Source organism: Dendropsophus ebraccatus, chromosome 1 (genome assembly GCF_027789765.1).
Source record: "Dendropsophus ebraccatus isolate aDenEbr1 chromosome 1, aDenEbr1.pat, whole genome shotgun sequence".
Classification (NCBI taxonomy): Eukaryota; Metazoa; Chordata; class Amphibia; order Anura; family Hylidae; genus Dendropsophus; species Dendropsophus ebraccatus.
The window spans coordinates 128,117,313-128,142,200 of NC_091454.1; the positions used below are offsets into that span (position 1 = coordinate 128,117,313).

Here is a 24,888-nt window from a genome sequence, read left to right on the forward strand (position 1 = left end):
CCGGTAATTTCTATCCTAAATCCTTTATTATAAACATGCTTGGCTATACTGACTGTGCATGTTACTCTCTAGTGGGGAATAGAATGGAAAACTGTCATCGACTTATCTGGGAAGGAATACAATAGGAATGACAATGGAAATCAACCCAATCTAATTTCCCTCCCAGGAGTAGATCTCCAAGGACATGTGGTAGTTCCCCATACACAAACATGGTGGAGCACACACCATTTATTTAATATAATCTTCTTAAATGATGTAATAATTTTTAAATACAATGCAAAATTATAAATACATTTGTGGACTATATTATAGATTATAACTTAGGATCAGCCCAATATAAGTAATGTAAGCTATTTACAGTTAATAAAACTATATATTGTGTGTGTAAACTAAAGAAATAAGTGCTCTGATTGGTCTCTAGGTGCTGAAAAAAGGTATAAGGAAATTTTATAGACATATCTAATTTAAGATATAAAAAAAGCTTTGGATTGGACGTATTAGCTCATCTTAGTGTCAGTGTCGTTATAACTTTCAAATTCTGAATCCACAGTAGATGTGATATACTGTAGTTTAGTTATCATGGAAAAAATGCCACTTCCTGTGTTTAGACTTTTTTTTTTTTTCCCCCAAGAGACCAAACAGAAGTCCTGTGTTTCCCAGGTCACTTGAGAACTCACAGACAAGGCAGTCATGTGATTGATAGACACATTGAGCTGTGGCTCTCTGTACTGTCCAGGACTTCATTTGTTTAGTTTCTTTTTTTCAACCAGCACAAGACTAAAAATCTGCCTTCAGGAGACTGCACCTGGATACAAGTAAGTACAGCTTTGTTTTACAGCATGATAAAAATTGTAAATTGCAAACTTGCTTTTAGGGATGGTCCGAACCTGCCGAGGTTCAGGTTCGTATGAACCCGAACGCTCGGCAGCAGATTCCCGCTGTCTGCCCACTCCGTGGAGCAGGCGGATACAGCGGGAGGAACGCTTGGAAAACTGGGATACAGCCTATGGCTATGGCTGTATCCCAGTTTTCCAGGTGGTCCTCCCGCTGGATCCGCCCGCTTCACGGAGTGGGAAGACAGCGGGAATCATTACCGAGGGTTCGGGTTCATACGAACCCGAACCGAACTCGGTTCGGACCATCCCTACTTGCTTTATATCACATCTACTTTTGATTTACATTTTGAAAGTTATAACGACAGTGACATGTTATGTTTAATGTGGTTTTCTTACCAAAAAGGAAGAGTACTTGTCTTATATATGTAACGTACAAGGCAAAGTTTTGAAACTACAGCACAATCTATTAATACTGTTGAGGTCTTTATGCAGTAGCATTTAAGCAGAAAATATAGACATCCAAGAGAAAAATAAGTTCCTTATATTCATTAGAGTTAAATAATGTGGACATCCATTGTTGTGTTTTGGTGGGCACCTTTGGGTTCTGTATTAAATGTTTAAATGATGATTATCCTAATACAAATATATGTAAGTTTTCTATATCTAATGCCCTAAAGGGGATAAGAAACTACAATATGTATTTGGATACTGCCATGGGCCTGGACCGTCATAAACCATTCCTGGCTAAAGAGGTCATTCCAGAGATCATGGAAGTCACATTCAGTCTATTATTCATCATTCATAATTTTGGCATCAATGGACAGAGATTGCCTGCCCTTGTTACTTAGGGAAAGTATTTACTAATATCATATTCTTTTAACAACCCATAACTTGCATGACCATTAAGGTACATCACAAGTTACAATGTTTTATGTATTTTTTACCTTAAAACAAGAACTACATTAGAAACACATTGTTTTACATGTAATGTAAACCCTATTGCAATGGGATATGTAAGAAACAAAAAGGAGGGGTATTTCCTTGTTTTCCTCTCCTTTTTGTCTGCAATGGGTTTTTCTCTCAAATGGAATTGACTGTAGCTTTTATACACAACACAGAAAAGGAAAAAAAAAAAGAAAATAACAGACGTTAAACAGTGAAGTGTATCAATGTTTTACCACATGATGAGCACCAACAAACACAACACACAAAGAGACGAGTATTAGGAAAATGGTTTAATATTGGAGACAGAAGCAAAAAACTGCATCACACAATAACATACGTTACAAAAATAAGTTTGACTGTTTTAACTACACAGTAATGTTCACAATGAAGACGGAAAAGTCAGAAAAACCTTTGTTCTAAACGGCAAAAAGCAAACCCCATTTTTTTGTTTAGATTTTTTTTCTTTTAGTTATTACTAATACATTTATCCACTTAAAGTGACTGTGTACGTCTAGCGCTAAATACCTTAGTGTGTAACTGCACAACACATAATAAAAAGTGTAACTTACCGCTGTCCATTTAGACATAATCTTAATGTTAGGTATAAGCAAAGGAAAAAAGCAAGCCAAAGTTTTTTTTTTTTAAATGTTGAAAGCAAAACCATCATTCTTTTAAACAGTCAGAAATCAAACTCAAAATCGGTCATGGTAGGGCCTTCAAGAGTAAGCCACAACTTTTCCTTTTGTTTTTTTAATCTCCAGTATAAAATGTTGCACTGGTACAAAATGCATAAGTACAATCAGTTAGTAGAAATAGGAAAGCCTGTTTTTTTTGTTTTTCTTTTTGGCTCAAATTCCATCACACAACAGAACCAAAATGCATCAATAAAACATAAACATTACATGATCTTACAGTTTCCACTAAAATTGCAGTAACTTTGGCTTTTCTCAGACAATACTCAAAAACTATTTGTAATTCGAAACAAAATTAATTGTTATTTAATCTACAAACGACAATTCTCACAGCACAAAAATAAACACAAATACATTTCATTTGTAAGATGTAGTTCTAAAGTGTTATGAAACTACAAGTTTTTTTTTCTTATTTGTATTTAGCACTTGAGATAATAAAAACAGAACAGTTAAAATGACTTCAGAGTTACACAAGCCAAAAAACTAGAATCTTAAGGTGAAAAGAAAGTTGAACATATTAGTCCTTTAAGCAATGTCCTTCAGTGCGAACCTTGTGTTTAACTGCATCAGTGCTAAACATGTTTTTCTATGTACAGTGGGACACTCGACTCCTCTCACCCAGTAACAGGATAGAACAAGCTCTTCTTGCAATATCTGCTTTTGAGAGACTCAGCCATCCAACTGTAAATTGGGGGATGGGATTGTGCATTGTGAATGCATGTGTTTATATGCAGCACATTGTAACAACATCAGACTAGTAATTGTACTCTCTCAGCTTTGAGATGCATCCAAATCTGCATAAATCTACATAACAAAAATATGTGTTTTATAATATATATCTCTATACATATATTCATAGAATGGCATCTAGATATAATTTAGTCATAATCTTTGTGCATTTCTCATACAAAAATAGCCCTCAAGTATTTCTGGTAGGACCCAGGAGTAGAGAAGTAAACACCAGCAAGGACCAATATATATTTATATATAAATGATTAAGAATTTAACAAATTTCACTGTACATGGGGAAGGGGGGGGGGGGGGGGAGTTGTTATCAGACTACTGTTGATCAATAGCATTTGCTGAGGTCTAGAAATGAGGCACTGTATTAGTAATCAAATGCTATTACATTATGGCCATTTAGGGAATAATGGCAGTAGACGGAGGCCAACCCTAAATTTGTGCCATCAGACATAATGCCAGCTAGGAAAAGTGGAAACATTAAATACAAGGTCCAAGTTTTGCTGACATACAAACAATGGAGACGAGTAATCGAAAACATGTATGGCACGTTGGACGTCATGTGCTCTATAACTGCATTTCAGTAATGAGTTTCCTTTGCTTAGTGATGTTCATACTGTCATCCTAGAAATATGGATTACTTGGTGGTTCTACATAGATAACATGCACGTGCTCTATAAACCATGTATGTGCTTATGTGTGCTTTATATACCCTGATTCTTTAGGACACTATACTTAAAAGGAGTAGCAGTTCAACCCTCTTCACCATGAAGACTTTCACAGACCATGAAAAAAGTACAGTTGTGAGGTTTGCTTTCACAGGATTGATGTGCAGAGTGGTTAAAAAAGTGGAACATGGGCACTTACTGTATACAATGTTTTACCAAAAACATCAAAGAGATATAACAAACAATAACAATTTCAGGCAACAAGACCACAGGATAGCAAGTTAACAAACTTTGTAATCTCTTTTTTAAATAGAAGGGATTTATACAAAACACATAATAAAATACCCATGTTATCAAATTACTTCGTACACGAAATACACTGAAGCTTTAGGCAGGAAGTACCTTTGGAATTTGGCACTGTTATTTTCGCTGATTTTTTTTCTTTCGAAGAAAAAAAAACAGGTCACATTTTGCTGAACACAAACACATCTAAGTTTCCCCACAATAGAAAATAAGAACATCGATGCTTTACAAGCCAACACAAAACTTATTTTTCTGGAATAGTTTTTTTTTGTTTCACATGAAATTATAGCAAACAGACTTTTATTTCTGAAAATTATTTTTGTTCAAGTAAACCAATTTTTTTTACTTTTAAAACTTATTAAACATAGAACATTGAAGACTCTTAAGACTTAATGAAGCCACAACTAAATTCACAGAAGCACCAACGTGACACGGTATACATTTACCTTCTTTTCTGTACATTGAAACAGTATAAAATATAGGTAATTTCATGTGCATTAAACCATGGATTGTCTAACTGTGAGTCAGTTCAGCAAAAGGTGACAGAACTAGGTAGCATTTGCCCCAAAACAGGGTAAATATTTTCTTATACTAATCTACAAAAAAGTGGTTCTATATATATAATTTAATGAGAAAGTGAGCCACCTAAAATGGCCTTATCAAAAAACTTTACACTGCCTGAAAAATGTAAAAACTATTACAGAGCTCTAGAGACTTAAAATCAGACAGTTTTTCTCAAACTGTTTTGGAAGTTGTCTGCTTCATTTAGAAACCAACATTCTGCATTCCTGGACACATATTGCTTTAGGAAACAGTGACCAGACAGAATGCTAATCCCTGTGTAATACTTTCAAGTCAGTTTATGTTATGAAACTTAAAGAGAAAAAAAACGAGAAAACTTTTTTTTTTGCCACAGGTTTTTTTGTCTTTTTTTTCTCTGTAATTTATCTTATAGCAAATTTCAGTCTTGCGTGAACGCTGCAACGCTTTTCACATTGACTTTTTTGTTTTTTTTCCAGAATTCATAGCTAGATGAGATCACATGCAAATTTCAGAAGTCAAACTAAGTCAGTTGGAGGATCAAATATGATGTGAGGTCAGAAAGACATCAGAAACAATGACGGGACGATGAAACTTTTTTTTTTTTTTACAGACGCCACAGGGACATGCTAGGCAAACGGTGAACTAACAGGCATGGAGATGTTCTAGGGAAAAAAAACAAGGAAGAGTATAAAGTTACACAGAATCTATGCAGCAGAAACAAAAATCACTTTTTTAGCCCATCAGTGTTGGTGTTATCAGTAGCGCATTCGAAGGTAATGCAGTTCTGTCCCCTCCAGCACTGAATAGGTTAACCAGTGTAAGAATAAATGTAATGCAATTTTTTAGTCATTAGAATCTATATGCATTCCATAGTTCACATTTATTTATAAATATATAGAATATATTTTAACACAAAGCACAATGAACAGCCCAAAAGAAACCATCTAGTTAGAGTTAGTGCAGATGGATTGCTTTGGGTAGGAAAGGTAGGGTTACAGGAGGGGAAAGGTGGCCATTTTGAACAAATGCCAAACAACAGATAAGTCACAGGACAAATCTTTCACTACGCGATGGAAACAAAAATAACCAAACAAAACATAGAAACGGAAGAGAGTGATTTGTGCATAATGGGTGTTTCAACTAAAATAAAACAGTATTATTTTTAATCATTTTGTTACTCTAGAGTCTATTTCAAAAGTCATCTATCTAGCATTGAGAACTTCTCTTTATGTATCCAATAAGTTAACAATAAATAACTCCCATTATTTCTGAGGCAGTAAAAATTTTTGTATAAAAATAGAAATGTTTTTTTTTTTCTTTACAAATAAAATTTACAGGCCTGTGGCTTCCTTTATTATTAAATTTATCTCTCAAGAAACATCAAGTATATTCACTCACTTTAGTTATGTTGAAACCCTGTAGCTTTAGAAACAGTTCTCTAAGACTTTAGTTTTTTTTTTTGTAAGACACATCTTGTCCAAACAGATTAGTAACAATAATAATAATAATAATAATAATAATAATAATAATAATAATAATAAATAACAACATACATAATATAACAAACAAAGAAACAAACTGAATTAAGTATCATAACAACCTATAGACCAGCAATAGCTGGTCCTGAATACTTTAAACCAATCTACCGCATTGGAAGGATTTTGTCTGTGTGAGTGTGTTCCTTAAGTAAACAAACAAATAAGAAATAAAAAATATGCGTAGATTGGCCACTATTTTCATGTTAGGCCACCACACTAGCCTCTTATCTGCTGGTGTCACTAATATACAACCAGGTCCTTGAACCTTTAACGTGTGTTCAGTATTTTTGTTTTTTCTTTTGATGGCACCAGTGGTTGTAGAGTTTAATTGCACATTGTTTCGCTGCTATTGTAAATCTGAAGATGTCATACAAAAAATATAGGGAAATGGAAACTGGAACAAAACATTGTTAAACAACTTGCTGCATTCTGGGTAAGAAAATATAGCCAGAGTAAATGGCAAGAGCAGGGGCTCAGGGTAGAAGGGAATGGAAGCGTTAAATGTAAAAATTATTGTCTCTCTCTTGGTGAGTGTTGGCAATGTTTTCCTCCTCAGCCCCCAGTGGAGAATAGGCTGGCTCATGGGACTTACCCTAAGAAAGCTAAAATAAGAGCAGAAAGCTTCTGGGTTTAAGATCAGTACGGTTTGCTGTCATTTTTGGAGCGTTTCAGCTGAACTTTCAAACGTTTCATGCCGATCTGAAAGCCATTCATAGCCTGAATAGCAGCTTGTGCAGAAACAGGATTGTCATAGCTAACAAAGCCTGCAAAGAACAGGAAGGACATTATAAAGTTGTAGCACAGAAAAATATCTAAAATCATCCTTTATCATACTTCTTCACATAGACAGTCAATATAGACTACATATAAACATACCTAATACAAACACTGTCTAGAAATACACAGTAGTCCAATAATCTGTAACTTTGCAGGTTCAGAAAATTCCGCTTTAATAGTCATAGAAAAATAAGTATGCTAAATTACAAGTTGGTGAAATGTCTCACTTTCTTGTTCACTAAGCAGAGAATTGGCTGTTTGGCTTTAAAGAACCTTTAACTCTGTATTTCATAAAATAAACCATCTGTGCTGTTTCACTGTTGCTGCTTAGAACATACAAAGTACTGAAAGAAAGTGTTGGGGCATGCTGTGAATATTGAATACCTTCAACAAAGAAGTTGGCTTGGCATTAGGATGAAAAGGCTAGATACATAAGAGAATGTGTTGGAAGTAAGTTACAAGTATCATGATATCGGTACTGATGTTAGTGGTTCATCTCAAATAGTTACTTAGTAATTTAAAGCTACAATTGTGTGATGCATTTGCACTGCAGGAATTTAAATAGGGTCTTATAACCAGCAATTTTATCCAGGGCCGTCTTAACAGCATAATGGGCTCCTGGGCAGAGCTGTGAACTGGGATTCCCCCCCCCTTTCCCTGCTGACCAACTCCCCCCAACCTTGGGACCCCTCCCACCTTCCCAGCAGGAAGCGATCCACACTACAACATTTTTTTTTTTTTTTTGCAGTATGGATTGCGGCCCCACACACGTACAGTATACGGACGCGTGAACAGGGCCATTGAAATACATTGGTCCTATGTTCTGTCCACAATTGCAACTGTGGACAGAACTATGGACATGTGGATAAGGCCTAACTCTTCAGCTGATAGTGATGGGTGCTTTTATTACTTTAGTATTGCTGTTTGTAAAGGTGTGGTTAATTTTATCCCTCTATGACCTTTCTGCCAGGCTATGCAGTGCCATACCTGGTACAGGACTGACAGACTTACTTTAAGGGTAGCTTCACACCTACTGACTCTTGCTGCGAGTCTGTCAGGTCCTGGCAGTTCACTGTCACTACACACTCGCAGTGGTCTGAACGAATGCTGCCAGTATGTAATTCTGCCGGCCCCTTAACCCCTTCATCTCCCGCCCGGCTCCCCCTCTGCTGTGTCTGTATATGCCTGTCTCCTGCATGGGGTCCCGCCATCCTGCTCTCCCGCCCGGCCAATCAGTGTGTTGCCCAGCCGCAGCCACTGATTGGCTGGGCGGGAGAGCAGGACATCGGGACCCCGTGCAGCGAGGACAGGTAACGTATATACAGACACAGCAGGGCGGGAGCCGAAACGGTTAAGGGGCCGGCAGAATTACATACTCGCAGCGGTCGTTCAGACAGTGACAGGGAACTGCCAGGACCTGCCAGACCCACAATGAGATGTACGCTGCAAGTCGGTAGGTGTGAAGGCACCCTAAAGCATCTATTTCTCTTATCATGGAAAATACATGTGGCCAAACAAAAAGAGTTATTGTTACATATGCTTCAACTATGTACATTTGTTTCTTTTAGAAGAAAAATATGTAATAAAATATGTTCACTTCAATTAAACTGAAATTTTTTACAAATGAAATGCACCTGCTTAAAGCATGCCAAGTATATATCCTCCAACTGAGCTGTCATAATGAGCATATGTTTAGCATACAGTTTAATCTTTCTTTCTTTCTTTTTTTAAGTATACTTATTTTTCTTTCCAGAAAAATAGCATCCATATCAAAACACAAAATCAACCTTGCCTTTAATATGGGAAAGCTTGATATATTTTCATAAACAGTTGGGATTTTCATAACTGGGGAAAATTGGACCCTTCAGTATGAGTGTCAGCTAGACATCTTTATATGTATGGGAATTTAATGTGGAAATTATACTGTAACACTGAATACAGGGAGCACAAAATGTTTGCAATGCACAGTTAGAAAACACATACATTATAATATGAGAATGTGAATCTTTAAAATGAGTTTTTCAGTAATACAAAACAAAAAAGCAAGGAAAACATGACATTTTCTTGACCTGCTAGTGGGTGTTCTTAAAACCAACTTAGTAAAAGATTCAGTGTAATTGCAAAATCATTGCAATAATCTGACAACCCTATTTTAACATGTATCCAGTATAACATATAATACACATAAACTTCTTGCACTTAAAAGTAATAAAAACAGTATCTGGCTATGTTCATACAACGTCAAAAAAGGAGAAAATGGGTCCGCCTTTTCTATTTAAAAAGATGTCCATTACTGTATTGATGTGATTGACTTCAATGTAATGCATTAAAGTCAATGAAATGACGTATGTCCAATGCACACAGTGTATAAAATAATGGACGTTGTCTGTGCAGATGTCAAAATAATGATCATGTCAATCATTTTTGGATGTCTTTTGCAAACAGAGGAAGTTTTTTTTTAAGTTGTTAACAAACTGTTTTTCTTTTTTTCATTGTCCTTTTACCATTTTTACCATTGAATTCAATGGAATTTAAAGTGGAAGTAATGGACACACCAAAGGCCAATGAGTCCCCCTAAACTAGAATAATGTACTAACAGCCGTCATTGCTTTGACGGATGGCAAAACAGCAAAATGACGGACGTCATTTTAAACGGAGAGTAAAAATCGTTGTGTGAACATAGCCTCTCTTGTATTAGTTGTGCCATATTTAAAAGGATTTTAACTTTTCAGAAGCTTTTGTTATTTAAAAAAATGGGCTACTCATTTTTATTTAAAACAGCAGTGAAGAAAAGAATGCAGAATGTCAATTAAATCCACTGTTTCTAGCCTTTTATTGCACAAGGAGTTAAGTAGAATCTTGTAAGTGCTTGAGTCAAGGCTTTGTGAAATGTTTCCCAAGACAAAAACCAGAGTGTCACAATGAAGCATATGACCAGAAAGACAGCCGAAACGATAGGGACAAAGCTACCTGGTAAGTGGTGTGCCTGCCTTTAGTACAAAGCAGGACGATTAGGTATTCTTGAAGTGACATGCTGATAGTATAGGAAGAGCATTCGCCTGCACCGAAAGTAATTAGTTTCATTTACTCGCTATGTCTACATGTCAGCTTGTATTCATTTTCCTTTTGTGAACTATTGTGTCTATGCATCGCTCATTTTAAACAGTACAACATTAAAAAAAAAAGGAACTAATATACTGTCCTTAATTGGCAGACGAGCAACCTGCACACACTAAAGAGCAGTACACCTTAGATGATGCAGTTATTCAAAATGTGTTTATAACATGTGGAAATATTAAATTAGTCAATAGGCCTAAAGTTGCTGATGGTACCAGTGTCATCAGGAAGAACTCTATAGACATGTTTCTACCCATTATACACTATGAATACAATTGGAATATAATACTAGAGCATACAACAAAGTCTTACTCTTAGGCCACAACTGCACATTGTGTTTGTTTTTTTTTTAGCCATTTGACTTTTTTGGTTCCATAAATAATGACTTTCAGGGTATTATTTGGGTGCAAAATTGACGAATGTGCAAAGAATTTGTCATCAAAAGGCCAAAAAAAAAAAGACATGGGGTTGTGGCCTAAGGCTTTTTGATAATATTCTGAAAGCTATGATGTGTTTGTCTTTGAATAAATTACAATCATTCCTTGTTCCATACTGGGTTTATGGAATTTTGGACTGCAAAAATTGCACTGTTCTTGCAAGAATAGTACCCCCTTCCCTAAAAATACATATCAAAAGTTTTTTTTAAGAAGGGGTGCCCTTTAGGTGCTTGTTGCCATATGGCACAATATTTTTGTGGTGTTGTTTGGCTAATAATACAGCATACCCATACTAATAATATTTTGCGTTAAAACAGTATAATACATTTTAGTAAATTAAATAGATACTAATTCTGATCTAACATTTCATATTCTTATTTTATTGAACTTACCAAAGCACTTGCTTAGATTGGTCTGTTTGTCAATAAAGACTTTAGCAGAGATTACATTTCCAAAAGGCATAAACATTTGCAAGATGTCTTGGTCACCAAATTCTTGGGGTAGGTGATAAATGAAGAGATTTGCTCCTTCTGGGCCTTGAGGGGAAGAAAAAAAAGAGGCCTGACTTCACTATAGTTAGAAACTCTTTTCAACCATGCTTTAAAATGAATACGTCCAACTTTTCTTATATTTTGCAGTAAACATTGTTAACATCCAATAAAAACCATTGAAATGTTTTTAGTTATCATAAAGGAGACCTCTATGCCCCTTGGCGATCTTCAGATTACCCAAGTCCTTTGCTTTGAATATAGCCGAGGGTCGGCACGTGACTCGCAGCTCTATTGATTCTCTGTGGAGCCACCACAGAGAGCTGAGTACAGCACTAAGCTATTTCTGGCAACTCTATAGAGAATGAATAGAGTCAGGGTCAATCTGGAGATCGCCTGGGGGCACAGAGGTCGGACCACCTATAATCTCTTAAGGCCCAATTACACCAAGCAATTATTGTCCGTATTCGGCCGATTACCGCTGATAATCGCTTGGTGTAATAGCTCCTGTTGAAAGTCAACGATGAGCTGATATGCATGATTTCAGCTGATCCTTGTTATTCAACACGTGAAAAGATTTTTGAACAATAACAATGGTACGCTGATCTAAGATCATCCAGGGAGCCCCACATCAGCTTTCTGTGGCCCCCTGCTCATAAGGCTTGCTGTCGGCACGTGAAATAACACCAGCAGCAAGCGGGGAATGAGGAGCAAGCGAGCACTGATTTGACAGGTTTATGCTCTCCCTTGCTTCTCACCATTGGCCTGTGTAATAGGGGCTTTACTTGTCTCCTATCCTGTGGATAGGGGACAAGTAAGTATTAATCGGAGAACCTCTTTAAATGCTATATGTGTTCTAAAAGATTTAACTACAAAGCTCCTTACCTCCGTCCTGTCGGATCGGCGATCTATGTGTAGAGTCTGCTCTCATGCAGGCTCTATACATAGATCACGGATAACACTGATCTATGCTATGCTATAGATCAGTACATGCAATCTAATGATTGCATAATTTACAGTAAATAAAAGTGTAAAAAAAACAAGTGTAATACGAAAGTTTTATAAAAGTATTAAAAACCCTTATACCCCCTCCCCAATAAAAGTTTAAAAGACCCCCATGGCCATTTTAAACATAAAAATATAAAAAAATAAATAAATATATTACATATCGTAGTGTGCGGGAATGTCCAATCTATTAAAATATAACATTATTGCTCCCGCACAGTGAACGGAGTAAATGGTAAAAAAAAAGCACCAGGATTGCTGATTTTATTAAATTATATATCACAAAAAAATTTATAAAAAGCAATCAAAATTTTTCTGTTACACCAATATGATATTAATAAAAACTAGAGATCATGGCGCAAAAAACACCTCAACAAGCCCTGTAGGTGGAAAAATAAAAGCACTATGGCTCTTAGAAGGTGGGGAGGAACATTGCATTTACTTGACCTGGACTTTTGTGCATCAAAGGGCTCTGTCTTGAAGGGGTTAATGAAGATGGTGTATAAACAGCTGTGGAGGTCCATGCATATTTTGCCATATTGTTAAATGTCAATCTACAACACCATATTGATAAATCTGTACATCTTAAGTAAGATACTACTTTCATACTTGCAGTATAGTCTATGTTATGTGGGAATGCAAATCTTAATTTGTATTCTCTGTTAACTATGGAGAGAGGTTTATGAGGTTTATCAGATATGTTTACAGGCAAAAATAGGGAATAAATGTGAATCTGCATCTTCTTAAATCTGCATCTGAGAAATTAATTATTGCACCTTCTAATTTCCTAAGAATATTTGTGCAGAGTGTTGGCGATGGTATAACATCAGTCCTGTAAAATGTGACTTTAAAAGGAGGAAGCCGGGGAGTTTATAAAGTCCTGCAGGCGCTAATGTGTTAATGGTTGTCATATCACTAATTTAAAAATGACAGGTATGGTGCAAACATCACAGGAAACTTCAATATCAAGTGACCTCACAAGGGATGACAGCACAAAATGAGGTCCCTGGTCTAAATGAGATCTTGTTTAATGTGTTTAGTTCTCAGACATTACATTTTGAAAAATTGCAGCATTCAGGCCTAAACTGAAGCCTGCAAAAGCATATTGGGCATAGGTAATGTCATTTCCAAGTACCAACCATTCCACAGAATGGACTGTGCTGTGTCTCCTAGTGTCCCATAACTTCTTATTACACAACTTGGGCTCATAAATATGACAGAGTCATTTTTCTCAGGAGAGGTGGATTGAAAATAAACTTAATGAAAATTCAGTAATCTTGGAAGCCATCAATCAAATATCTCCCTATGCAGCATTCTCTTTAGCAGCACTTTTGATAAGATGGAAAGCTCTTGGAAAGCTAAATTCAGTATACTCTTACCTTCTTTCTGACTGCCCGCAGCACTCTGCTGTTGTAGCAGACTCTGACTATAAAGTGTTGGCAGTGCCGCCGCGGCATACTGCTGAATTCCTGAGTAGGCCTGGGTTAGGGCATCCATTGTACCAGCTGTACCATTCGTCAAGCCTGTTGCGCCAAGTCCTCCATTCAGAGCAGCCATACCTGAGAGCATTTGAGCAACTTTACAAAAAACCCAACAATAGAGAAAAAAAATTGCACTTGTTCATTAGTGCTTTCTAAAAATTATTGACCATTTTACACCGAAAATGACTGCACTGCATGCAATAATATGATCACTCCGACAAGTAAGAACTGAAACATCACTGTAAAACAATGGTAAGTAATATCTCGAGACATGCACATTTCTTAAAGCAGGCAGTGTCATTTTGTCTTATTGGGTTTTTTTTTTTCTCTCCTTTTTTTTGTAGAAAACATGTCATGCACTAGTTTGAGCAGTTGATGATAAAATAAAGGATTATATATTATTATACTACTATACTATTAACTATACTATACTATTAACTATTACTAAAAATCTAATTCATTTCAATTGGATGCCACAGTCACAAATACTACTGATGCTCTACAATTTGTATTAGTTATTTAAGATATTATTTTTTATTTTATAATGATCTGTGAAATTTACATTTAAAGTTTCATTTTAACATTTTAACAAACTTCTGACATGTTATAGCAACATGTCAGAAGTTTGTATCGGTCAGGGTATGGCTGCTGAGAACCCTGCCGATTGGTAGAACAAAGAGACAGATGCGCGCAGCAGCCCTCGCTATGCCTCTTCATGTCTGTCTCTCTGTTAAAGTAGTGGTGGACGAAATTATAATGGGAGCCTATGTAACTTCCGGTAGACACGCTTACGGGAAGTTCCATAGGGCTCTATTATAATTCCTTCCACTGCTACTTTAGCAGTGAGACATCATCTGTCAGAAGAGATTTAGGAGATCCCATACACATCAGCCAGTTGGCTGGTCCCGTCAAAGTTGTTGGGTTCAGCTTACTCTTGACTAATATGGCGTACCAGGTATTACCATGGAATAACGTAATTGGCATGTTGGATTTTATTTAATCGGGCATCTGTGAACTGTCATCTGACCTGTAAACATCTGATCACTGGTGGTTGTGCAGGTGATTAATTTAAGGCCAATGTAAGTTACGTAATAATCACGGCCGTTGTTGCTGATTTTCAACAACAGCAGTGATCACTACAGAACTTACTTAGTGCTGCCCTCTATGGAATCCCGGCCGGAGTGTATACATATGGTATACTCTGGCTGAGATCCCTAGCAGCGCCGCAAAAAACTGACATGTCAGTTTTGTCTGTCAGTGCACACATTGTGTGCAGTGGCGAATTGGGATGCGGGCGCGTACGGATGCGCCCAAATCCCAATTCAGCTGCGGTGGAAAAAATACAGCTAGTACTGCAGTACCAGCTGGGATAATCTTCTCTGACACCGGCCGTTTTGTGACAAAACGGCCAGGTCACAGAACAGCCAGTTTCTTATGCCATGTTAACATGGCCTAAGGCTATATTCACATTAAGCTAAAAAAAAGCGTCCCATTTTTTTTTAAAAAAAAAGCCTTTTAATTGACCTTAATGAAATGCATTGGAGTCTACGGAATAATAGGCATGATTCGTACACAGAGTATTGAATCATAGACATCTTTTGAGATGGATGTTAAATAATGATCATGACAATTATTTGTGGACTTTTCAATTCAAGACACACCCAAAGGTCAATCAGTCCACATGAACTAGAATAATGTACTAACAGCTGTTAAAGCACTGCAGGCGGCCAAGCCTCAAAATAACGGACATCATTTTGACTTCAAAATGACGGAGAAATTTTAAAAAATTATAAAAAAAATGTTGTAGGAACATAGCCTAATAGTAATAATAATATGTATTTATATTAATATGAAATAGGCATAGAATGCACCTAAGTTTAGTCATACTAAATCTTGGATCTCAACTGGATCTTTGAAAGAGAATTTCAGCCCCCTCCATTAACTACATTGATTATATCTAGATTTTATATGTTTTATATATCGTAGCTAATCTAAGGTGATTGTGTATGAACTTTTATTGTAAAAAGACAAAAATTATACAAATGAACAACTTTTTTTTTAAAAACATATCTAAGTCATACATTAAAGGGGTTTTCTGGTCTTTTTACTGCCTGGAGTTAACAGGTTAAAGGGGTTATCCAGTGCTACAAAAACATGGCCACTTTCTTTCAGAGACAACACGACTCTTGTCTCCAGTCCAGGTGTGGTTTGCAATTAAGCTCCATTCACTTCAATGGAGCCAAGGTGCAAACCCCACCCACACTGGAGACAAGAGCGGTGCTGTCTCTGAAAGAAAGTGGCCATGTTTTTGTAGTGCTGGATAACCCCTTTAATCACCTCCACTGATTTTGGTTATTCTGGTCACAGCAGTTTAATTGACCTGAATAGAATGCATTGAAGTCAATGGAATAACGGATGTCTAATGCATAGAGTGTATTAAATGGTGGACATTGTTTGCGTGGATGTCAAAATAATGATCATGACAATTATTTGCAAACAAAGGACGTTATTTTTTAGTTCACACAGTTTTTATTTTTTCACCATGTTTTTGACTGTCCTTTGCAACTAAAAAGACACCCAAAGGGCAAGTAGTCCACCCAAGCTAAAATAATGTACCAACAGCCCATCATTTTTATTTTTTTTCTATTTAAAAGTTGTGGGAACATAGCCTAATAATGCAATTGCTGCAAAGCAGACTATGATGAACACTTTAGGTTCTCTGTGTGTATACAAATCTCTCATTGAATATGTTTTAACTTAAGGATCCTTTTTTCTATTGTTCCAAAATAGATAACATATAAATGTTCCTATATTGTATACTCACTGTCTGCTTTGTATCAATATTAGAGTACAAATACAATTTCAGGCTATGTTAACACTAAGTAAAAAAAAAAGCAAAAAGGCGTTCGCTTTTTCTTTTTAAAATGATGTCCGTTATTACTGTATTTCATTTGACGTCAATGAAATTATGGCCCCTGAAACATGCAAACCATGGACATTATTTGATACTCTAAACAGTGGCCATTGTTTAAAGTATCAAACAACGAGCAGAAAAAAATGCCATGTGAACATAGCCTCAGTGCGACTTCAATTGGAGTAAGTTTGGAGTAAGCTACATTATGTTTATTATGATCCCATCATCATACATATCATCCAATAAGGGTTTGATATGTAAATATAAAAATAAATAGCATCAATAATAAAGCGATATTTGTAGGCGCATAGTCTGGATGGATGTATGGTCTTTAGATTAGGAAGGCAATAGACTATACAATCTCTCAGAAGAATAATTTGGAGTTCTTGGTCCCAACTGGCAAATCTTGTTTTGTTTATAATATTGGTGTCTTATGTATCAGAGGGGCCTTTGGGTTATCTGAGACTAGGGCTCAGGTGTGACTGCTACCCCCTCTAGCTAAACATCCATATTGGCTTTCACAGTTGACCAAACTCTTCATACATGTTTAATGCTCCCTGGATGAATGATGTTTCTGGGAACATTTTCATAACATTTGGGAATCTTTCCCAAAAGATTTTTTATAGACTAGCAACCATCACATTATAATTTCAAACACACCCAACTTCATTTCAAACAGCCTGTTCATGAGTTCTGGTTTAACATATAGGTTGGAGACAGAAGCTTAGATAATAAACAAATATTATAACATTGATAAGTGCTAGAAACTGAAACTTATCAGTGTAGGGGTCCAGCTAAGCTGTCTTTAGGTTTGAAACCCAATCTATGCAGAGCTTGTGCACAGTCACAATTGAAAACCCCACCAAACTTCAAATAAACATGTATATCTGAGATATTGTTAAATAAGTACATAGATTGTATTGTAGATGTAAGACATTACAATAATAACATACTTATCAATGGACCGTATCCATTGAAAATATCTTAGAATACACAGATATACATCCTGAAGACTGTGCATGTATGGGAGGTTTCTGTACATGGACATTAATGGCTCTCTAAAATTCTGTAATTTAGAGGTTGTGTATTTTGCATGATATTGTACAGAAGGTCATTTAACAAGCAGTTTGATTTCGAAGGATTCAGCCCCAAGTATTATTTTAAATTTTCCTCATCTTGCTGTGTACTGGATTTAAAGTATAAAGAATACCTTTGTGCATACTACATCTTTATGGTAATAATATATTGTAATTTAAACAGTACAACAATAAAATTACATGAAATTCAATGGAAAATGCCATCCACCACAGCACTAAATACTCACTGTTTACGGTACCTGCTAGTGCATTTATATTATTTAATCCCACGGTGGCCCCAGCCAACCCCTGCAGAGTGCCTAGAGAAGTTAAAGAATTCATGGCAGCTCCAGCAGAGGTGTTTGCAGTTGATCCAGCCACTAGAAAAAAGAAAAAACATTTAATCATTAGTATTGCCTATTGTATTTATTATGTATATATTTGATTTGTGTTTAACATTAATATGTTATATATATTTTGCCAAAAGGGGATGCCAAATGAGGCTTAGTAAGGTATTGTACATGGTATTCTAGAAAGGAATGAGTTAAACTGTGAACTGCCAGAAGTATCTGTAATTCTGGCCAGGATTGTACAAAACATATTGTACATGAAATCAAACCGCAAAACATTTGAACAAACCGAAATGAGAATCTGTGAAAGAGAGGTGCTTGCACAGCAGAAAATGTAATATCATAATAAAGCAAGGCTCCCTTCTGACAACATGAAGCCAGAGGTACCGTTCACAGAGAATATGAAGCTAGAGCCAGGCACTTGTTTCATCTTCCAGTTCTTATCATTGTCTTGCCCTTCAAGCATCATAAAGGGAAGACATTAATAGATCTACCCCTATCTATTCTGGAAGTAGAGTTTTTTTTCCCTTGTTCCCTTGAAAAAGCTTTGTGAGTGAAACTTACTTTTTTGAAAAATTGTGAAATATTTAATAAAATATGAAATATTATGTTATATAGTTAAAACCTAGATGTTATAAGTGTACATTTACATTTTACACATGAATGGTATTTAAAAGAAACCAGAAAAAAAACTACAAAAAAGGTTCTTTATTATTAAAATGCCAGCCCTATTTATACCTAGAGCTGGCAATAGAAAAAATCTGGTTTATCAAACTAATTATTAACATAAGATTATCAGCCAGGTTGGGGTCATTTCTCTTCTATCCACTTTCCCCAATGGAAGACATCAGGAGACAGCAAGGCTGCTGTCATAGACATCAAAATAATTGTCAATGAGCATTTAAACCATGAGGACAAAATTTTGTTTACCAGGATAAGTGATTTCAGAGATTATAGCTATTGGAGGGTCAGAAGAGAACGGGGACTTGAATGTATATACTATGTCTATGGTCTAGTAAGCACAGGTAAGTTTGTAAAGGTTTTGGACAGCTTTGTAAAGCATTTTTATTGTAGATTTGTACTTATTATGGTACAAACACATTTTATCCATAGGTATTTATTAAAAAGAAAAGTTTAGTTTGTGTTTAACAGCTTATTTTATCAGTAAGGTCCCTCAGAAAAGCAATTCTGACAGGCTTCTTATCAGCCTTTTTTTGATATTCTGCTTTTACGCTGATTTATGACCACATCAAAGTTGACCTCTGATCTGGTCATAAATCAGTTTAGAAGTTGGCTCAGGAGACAAGAGAGGATGACATTTTCTCAATTTTTTTTTATGTAAACATATGAAGAAAGTGCACTTGTACCATAATAAGAACAAAACACAAAAAAAAGAAAAGAAAATGCTTTTTGCAAGTGTCCACAATAGCTTTTAAAAGGTATTTTATAATGTATCAACCATAACTGTTTCATTCTACCAATTTTATTTAATCATTTTTAGTTATCTAAAATGTTTTGCTACTCTGCAGTTCCCTGTGTATGTGTCAAACAAGGAACTTCATGCTCAGTGGCTGCAGCGGTATCATGCCTTAGTTACTAATTGGCTAGGTTCTAGGAGTCGGGAGGTTCTTGTGCTAACACTGACATAAAGAAGTATTTGCATCAGGGCCAACACTAAAGGGACATTAACATGTTCCCTGCACGGTCCGTATATGTGGACAATGTGCAGTGTAACGGAATGTGAAGCTCCCAGCATCATGATTCATGAAGATGCTGGGAGATCCGAATTAGTTTAATTCTCTGTGTTACTTTACTGACACAGCTGCTCGACTGTCAGTACAGTAGCACAAAGATTTAAACTGAGAGCTCCCGGCATCATAATGAATTATTATACTGGGGAGTTCCATGAATCTTGTCCGTAGCACATTTTCTGTAAACGACCATGTGAATGCATATTATTATTAACCTTATCCTCCATAATTGTCCCCATTTTGACCTCCCATTCAGCTGTAATACTATTGTTTTGCCTCTTATATTGTTAAGTGTTGAAATATCAATACAAATCTATTAAAACCATTTCTTATCGATGCTAAACCAAGCCAGATGGAAAATGTCTGTAATAAGGAAAAAAGAAAGCAGCTTTTCTAGTGTGTAACATTTTTGTTATAAGAAAAAACCCAGTTACTTGTTACAATGAATGGCAGGGACATCAATATTATCAGCCCACAAAATGAAAGAAATGAAATATACAGTATGGAAAATAAAGCACTAATCTGCTGTGAGGCATTGAGTAATAAAGCCCATTTATCCCTTCTGCTGGCACAGATGTGGTGTTGTCTACCACTGAGAAACCTACATATGTTGGTGTAATCAAAGAGGTTTCTGGGCTGTGCAGTTTGGAGATGTAATGACAATGCTTTAGCAGCTTATCTCTGCATGTCTTTATTTGATATTTATTGTGCTTCTTGTCCCACTGACACACTAAGATTGGACAATGGCAGAACTTTTAAATTGCATTTCTCCAGTAGCTCCCAAGACACAAGCCAACACGTACATAACTGTATTGAAATGTGCCTAGTACGAATTTCCTAACCTCCTAGCATATTTCCGGAGAGACACAGTGGGACTGGATTGTGCTCCCTATAATATGTGGCCGCTACAGATCCCAATATTTATTCATGGCAGTTTTACCATCCACTCTGTTAATAATGATGGAAATATAATAAGTAGAATATTTTTAATGCTTTTTGTCATGCAGGGGAACATTTTTCTGTTATTTGCCATGCATAATATATCATCAGTGAATCATGTCTGAATGCAAACATATATGAAATGATCAAAAAGTATGCTTAGAAGTTTCTCATGTTTGCGGATGAAAGTCGGTATTTTTTTCTAATCTTGGATCACCCCTTTAGGCAAGACTTTTATTTTCAGATAAAATAAAGGTTATGTAGAGTCATAAATACACATGGAAATTTTAACAAAATGGGACCTCATATACATGTAAAAAAAAAAAATCAAAACAAATGTGTCCTGGGGAAAATAAAAGGAAGCACCTCTCCTGACAGTCTAAGGGTTCCTGTACGCCAGATGGATTTTGTTTAGTTTGTTGCAGTTGGTTTATTATGGTTTGCCATTATGGATTTTAATATGAAAAGTGTTAATGAATAAAAACAAATGAATTTATATTCTGCCATCTGCAGAAGCATGCAGCATGCACCCAGTGCTGCTAGAAGAGGGTAACCAGTATTTATTAGGTGCCACTGCCCCCATTCATCTGCTCAAGAGTGGCAGATTTTCCCTATGGCTATGGTCACACTAAGTAAAAAAAGAGAAAAGGCGTCCACTTATTCTTTTTAAAATGACGTCTGTTATTGCCACATTTTAATTGACCTTAGTGGAATGCATTTAAGTCAATGAAATGGTGGCTGCCTAATGCACACAATTTATTAAATAACAGAAGTTGTCTGCATGGACATCAAAATAATGATCAAGACAATTATTCGCCAACATCTTTTGCCAACAGTGGACGTTATTTTTTAGTTGTTCACACACAGTTTTTCTTTTTCACAGTCCTTTCACCTTCTTTACTATTACATTCCATAAACTTTTCAATTAAAGATGTTATTTTGAACTCAAGATGATGGACGTCATTTTAAAAAATAAAAAAAGGAAAGAAAAAAAAGTCATGTGAACATAGCCTAATATATACTGTTGACCATTCTTTTGCAGCAATGGGCACTCGCTGTGTGCTTCTAAACTGAACTACTACCTAAATAACCTGCCATGTTCATTTTTGGATACTGGGGAACCCTGGAATGGGCTTAGACAATAATGCAGAATGGCGAAAGATCTATAGATCTTGATAGTCATTGCATTCCGATTTTGGAGAGCAAACTATTAAGGAACAAACTAGCAGGACCCCTTTGTGTTCTGCCCACGCATTTACTAAGATCAAGACTGAACAAGAAGTGTGTATGGAAGGTTTAGATAATAAGTGAGAAAATGTATGTGGCGTAATCTGTATTTACCTATTGGAGCAATAAACACCCCCGGAATCAATAGGACATAATTGCAGCCTTTGGAATGGATCTGACTTATTAACGCTGTTGCAATAAAAAGATAGGAAAAGGATATTTGAACTAGCAGGGGAGAAGAACAAGGGCAAAACTTAAAAAAAAACAAAAACCTGGGATGTAAGGAAAGAACACGATAAAATTGAAAAGAGAGAACTAGCAAAGGTATCATTAGAACAAAATAGGTTAATGGGAATGAGTGCTGTTAAAAGCATTGCCCAAGGGCTTCTCTTTCAGATACCAAGAGGAAAATATTATCTTATAACTGAAGTATAAAAAAATTGAAAAGAACAAAGTGAAGTGGAAATAGTGGATGTGAATGTTATAAAATGTGTCTGCTGCGCTTCATACTTTAACTGTTCACTCTGCTTAATGTACTTTTAGAACACAGTGTGATAAATATGTACATGGTTGATGCACTCTTCTTATATTTAGACACAAGAAGAGGAATATAGCAAAATCAGGTTTAACTGTATGGAAATTTATAGAAGAAAATAGTAGGCCATTAAAAATAAACCATACAAAATGAAAGTGCTAGGGAACAAAAGAAACATATTATTCAGCAGTATTAAAAATATAACTTTTATGGCAAATATAGTTGTATTTTTAACATATTTTAAACAGCCACTGATCTGCTGCTTCTATTGAACCACAGTCATATTTTTCTTTAAGTACACCTGCAACTTTGGTCTCTCACCCGTTCTGGTACCCATTAAGTTCCATGTACAAGCCCTGTTTTGATGGACTGGACTGATGCCCAGCACTGTATGTTAGATGGTTTACCTTATCAACTGTATCTCCCAGTGTGAGCTGCGTCTCCCAACACTGATCTTTTCAGAACACAGGAGACAAACACTGGAGGTAAACTTTAAGGGTAGGTTTACACAATGTGAAATGACAACCCTTTACGACAACATGTGCAAACATCATAAAAATCCTCATGGGTTTAGAAAACTGTAGGAAATGTACATTCTATGCAGCACTGCTATGCAAATGAGAACTGGGAATCAGTATTCCTCTGAGCTGCATCTAAAGCTGCATCTTTTACATGGGGCAAATACCAGTTAAACTTGTTGATTTTTGCCTCATGCAAAAGACCCAGCTATCAGCCAAGAAGCAAGCTCAATAACTGAACTGTGCAATAGGCTCCTTCAAGAAGCACTGATCTACTGGATCAGCGCACATATTGTGCATAGGGTTGCTTGTCTAAAGGCGACCCTAAGGAATTTTTCTACTCAATCAGAATCCTAGTCTGTACTGACGAGGGGCAAGAACCCTGAAATGGCTACTGTCTACTCATTGATAACTATTCTTTATAGAGGAGATTCTGTTTCGGCTAGTGTGAGTTAATGTTCTCCTTTTTGGTGGAAAGCTAATTTTCATCCTTGCATAAGTAAATATTTAATGCAATACAAAGTTTTAGTTAAAATGGGGTTCCTTACCACTGGGCTTCCAAATACAACTCACGAAAGGGCCTTTCTGATTTTTATTTCGGTATGTAGATATCAACAGGGAACACAGCCACATTTTCTTGTTACTGCTCTATTTGTTATGTAGGTAAATCTCCACATCAATGTGTAATTTTTTTTAATTGTGTATAATCCCATTAACACTCTTTAAGCTAAGAGTTCTAGTAGACAAAACAGTTTTCCTCCCAGTTTGCCAAATGTTTAAAGATCCAAATAGATGCAGAATTATGGCATTATTCAATCTGGCAAATATGAGCATCTTGTACTAAAATTAAGAAATCCAGTTGTTACTTTTTCTAGGAATAAGTTCCCTTTTCCCTTCATGAATTTATCCTTTTTGAAGTGAACTGTGGTGAAACAAGTGGTCTCCCAGGAAACCTTCATTTGGAGGAACACGTCCTCTGTTATAATATTTAACAAAACAATAACAGTTTTACTATATGCACTGCTAGTTGTTTCTTCTCCTATTCCCAGACACCAAGGAAGACAATGGAATAACTGTGATATACTGTATGGAACTTGCTGGTACATTCATTTTTAAACCAATATATGATATGAATACACACTGAGATGGAGAGAAATAATTAAGCCATGACAAAGGTATCATAATTATTAGATAATCATAACCCCTGGGCATTAGAAATGCCAAGTGCTTCCTGTCCCGTGGGGACCAATTATTCTCCGCTAACCACACCTCCTAATTTCAATCTGCTCTTTATTTTTTTTCCCCTTTGGTAAGAGAGTAGGGAAGAGTAGATTCCGCCTCTCAGAGAGAAATAGCATTCAACAATGTCTGGGATACATTTTGATGAGGACCAGCATAACCTAGGGGATAAATATTTCTTAACACTCACTGTAAGATGCTATATAACTTCCACCCTACTACTTCTCTGATTAGTCTATACATATCAACAATAGTGTGCACTTCACAACCTTTACTTTTATCTTTCTTTTCAATAGTTATACAAATCTGACAGAAGTGGTGTGTGTGTGTGTGTGTGTGTGTGTGGGGGGGGGGGGGGGAATCGGGGGTAATAAGCAGTGATTTTTTTTTCTTGTGACAGTATTATAAAAGTTTACGTTTTGTGTAGTTATCTCAGTATGACAAGACAACATTTTTGATTTCTCTAAGTCACAACTTAGTCGTTAACTCCACAACTCATTCTGTGTTGTGTTATGTGTTACGTATTGTGATAATTTTGTGGTTTTTGCCTCACAGCTAATGTTATTGAGCTGGGATGGCTTAGTTTGGTGTCATTGCCGTACCTTCTGTCGGCCTACTTTTTTTTAGAGTGCTTTGTTATGCTATGCTATGGAAATGGTTTTAGGACACATAGCTGTGGCACCCAACCTAAACTATTTTTAATACTAGGGGCCCTAGACAGTATGGAATATGACAGGATGAAATGTCTGAACTTAATTTGAGGTGGGT

At 36.2% G+C, this 24,888-nt stretch overlaps 1 protein-coding gene across 14 annotated transcripts in view; it reads right to left on the reverse strand.

Moving 5' to 3' along the window:
* Nucleotides 1-2,075: 2,075 nt before the first annotated feature.
* CELF2 (CUGBP Elav-like family member 2) overlaps nt 2,076-24,888 on the reverse strand; it is a 374,581-nt gene continuing 351,768 nt past the window's right edge. For 6 of the 14 annotated variants that reach the window (XM_069978742.1, XM_069978743.1, XM_069978750.1 and 3 more), the window contains 5 exons: nt 17,810-17,941; nt 13,470-13,667; nt 10,990-11,133; nt 6,859-7,030; nt 2,076-5,390 (listed from right to left, as the gene is read on the reverse strand). In XM_069978742.1, the coding sequence (XP_069834843.1) occupies nt 6,903-7,030; nt 10,990-11,133; nt 13,470-13,667; nt 17,810-17,941 (602 nt within the window). In that variant the 3' untranslated portion in view covers nt 2,076-5,390; nt 6,859-6,902. The remainder of the gene's footprint in view (nt 5,391-6,858; nt 7,031-10,989; nt 11,134-13,469; nt 13,668-17,809; nt 17,942-24,888) is intronic. The other 8 variants (XM_069978756.1, XM_069978747.1, XM_069978754.1 and 5 more) reach the window with 2 other exon arrangements.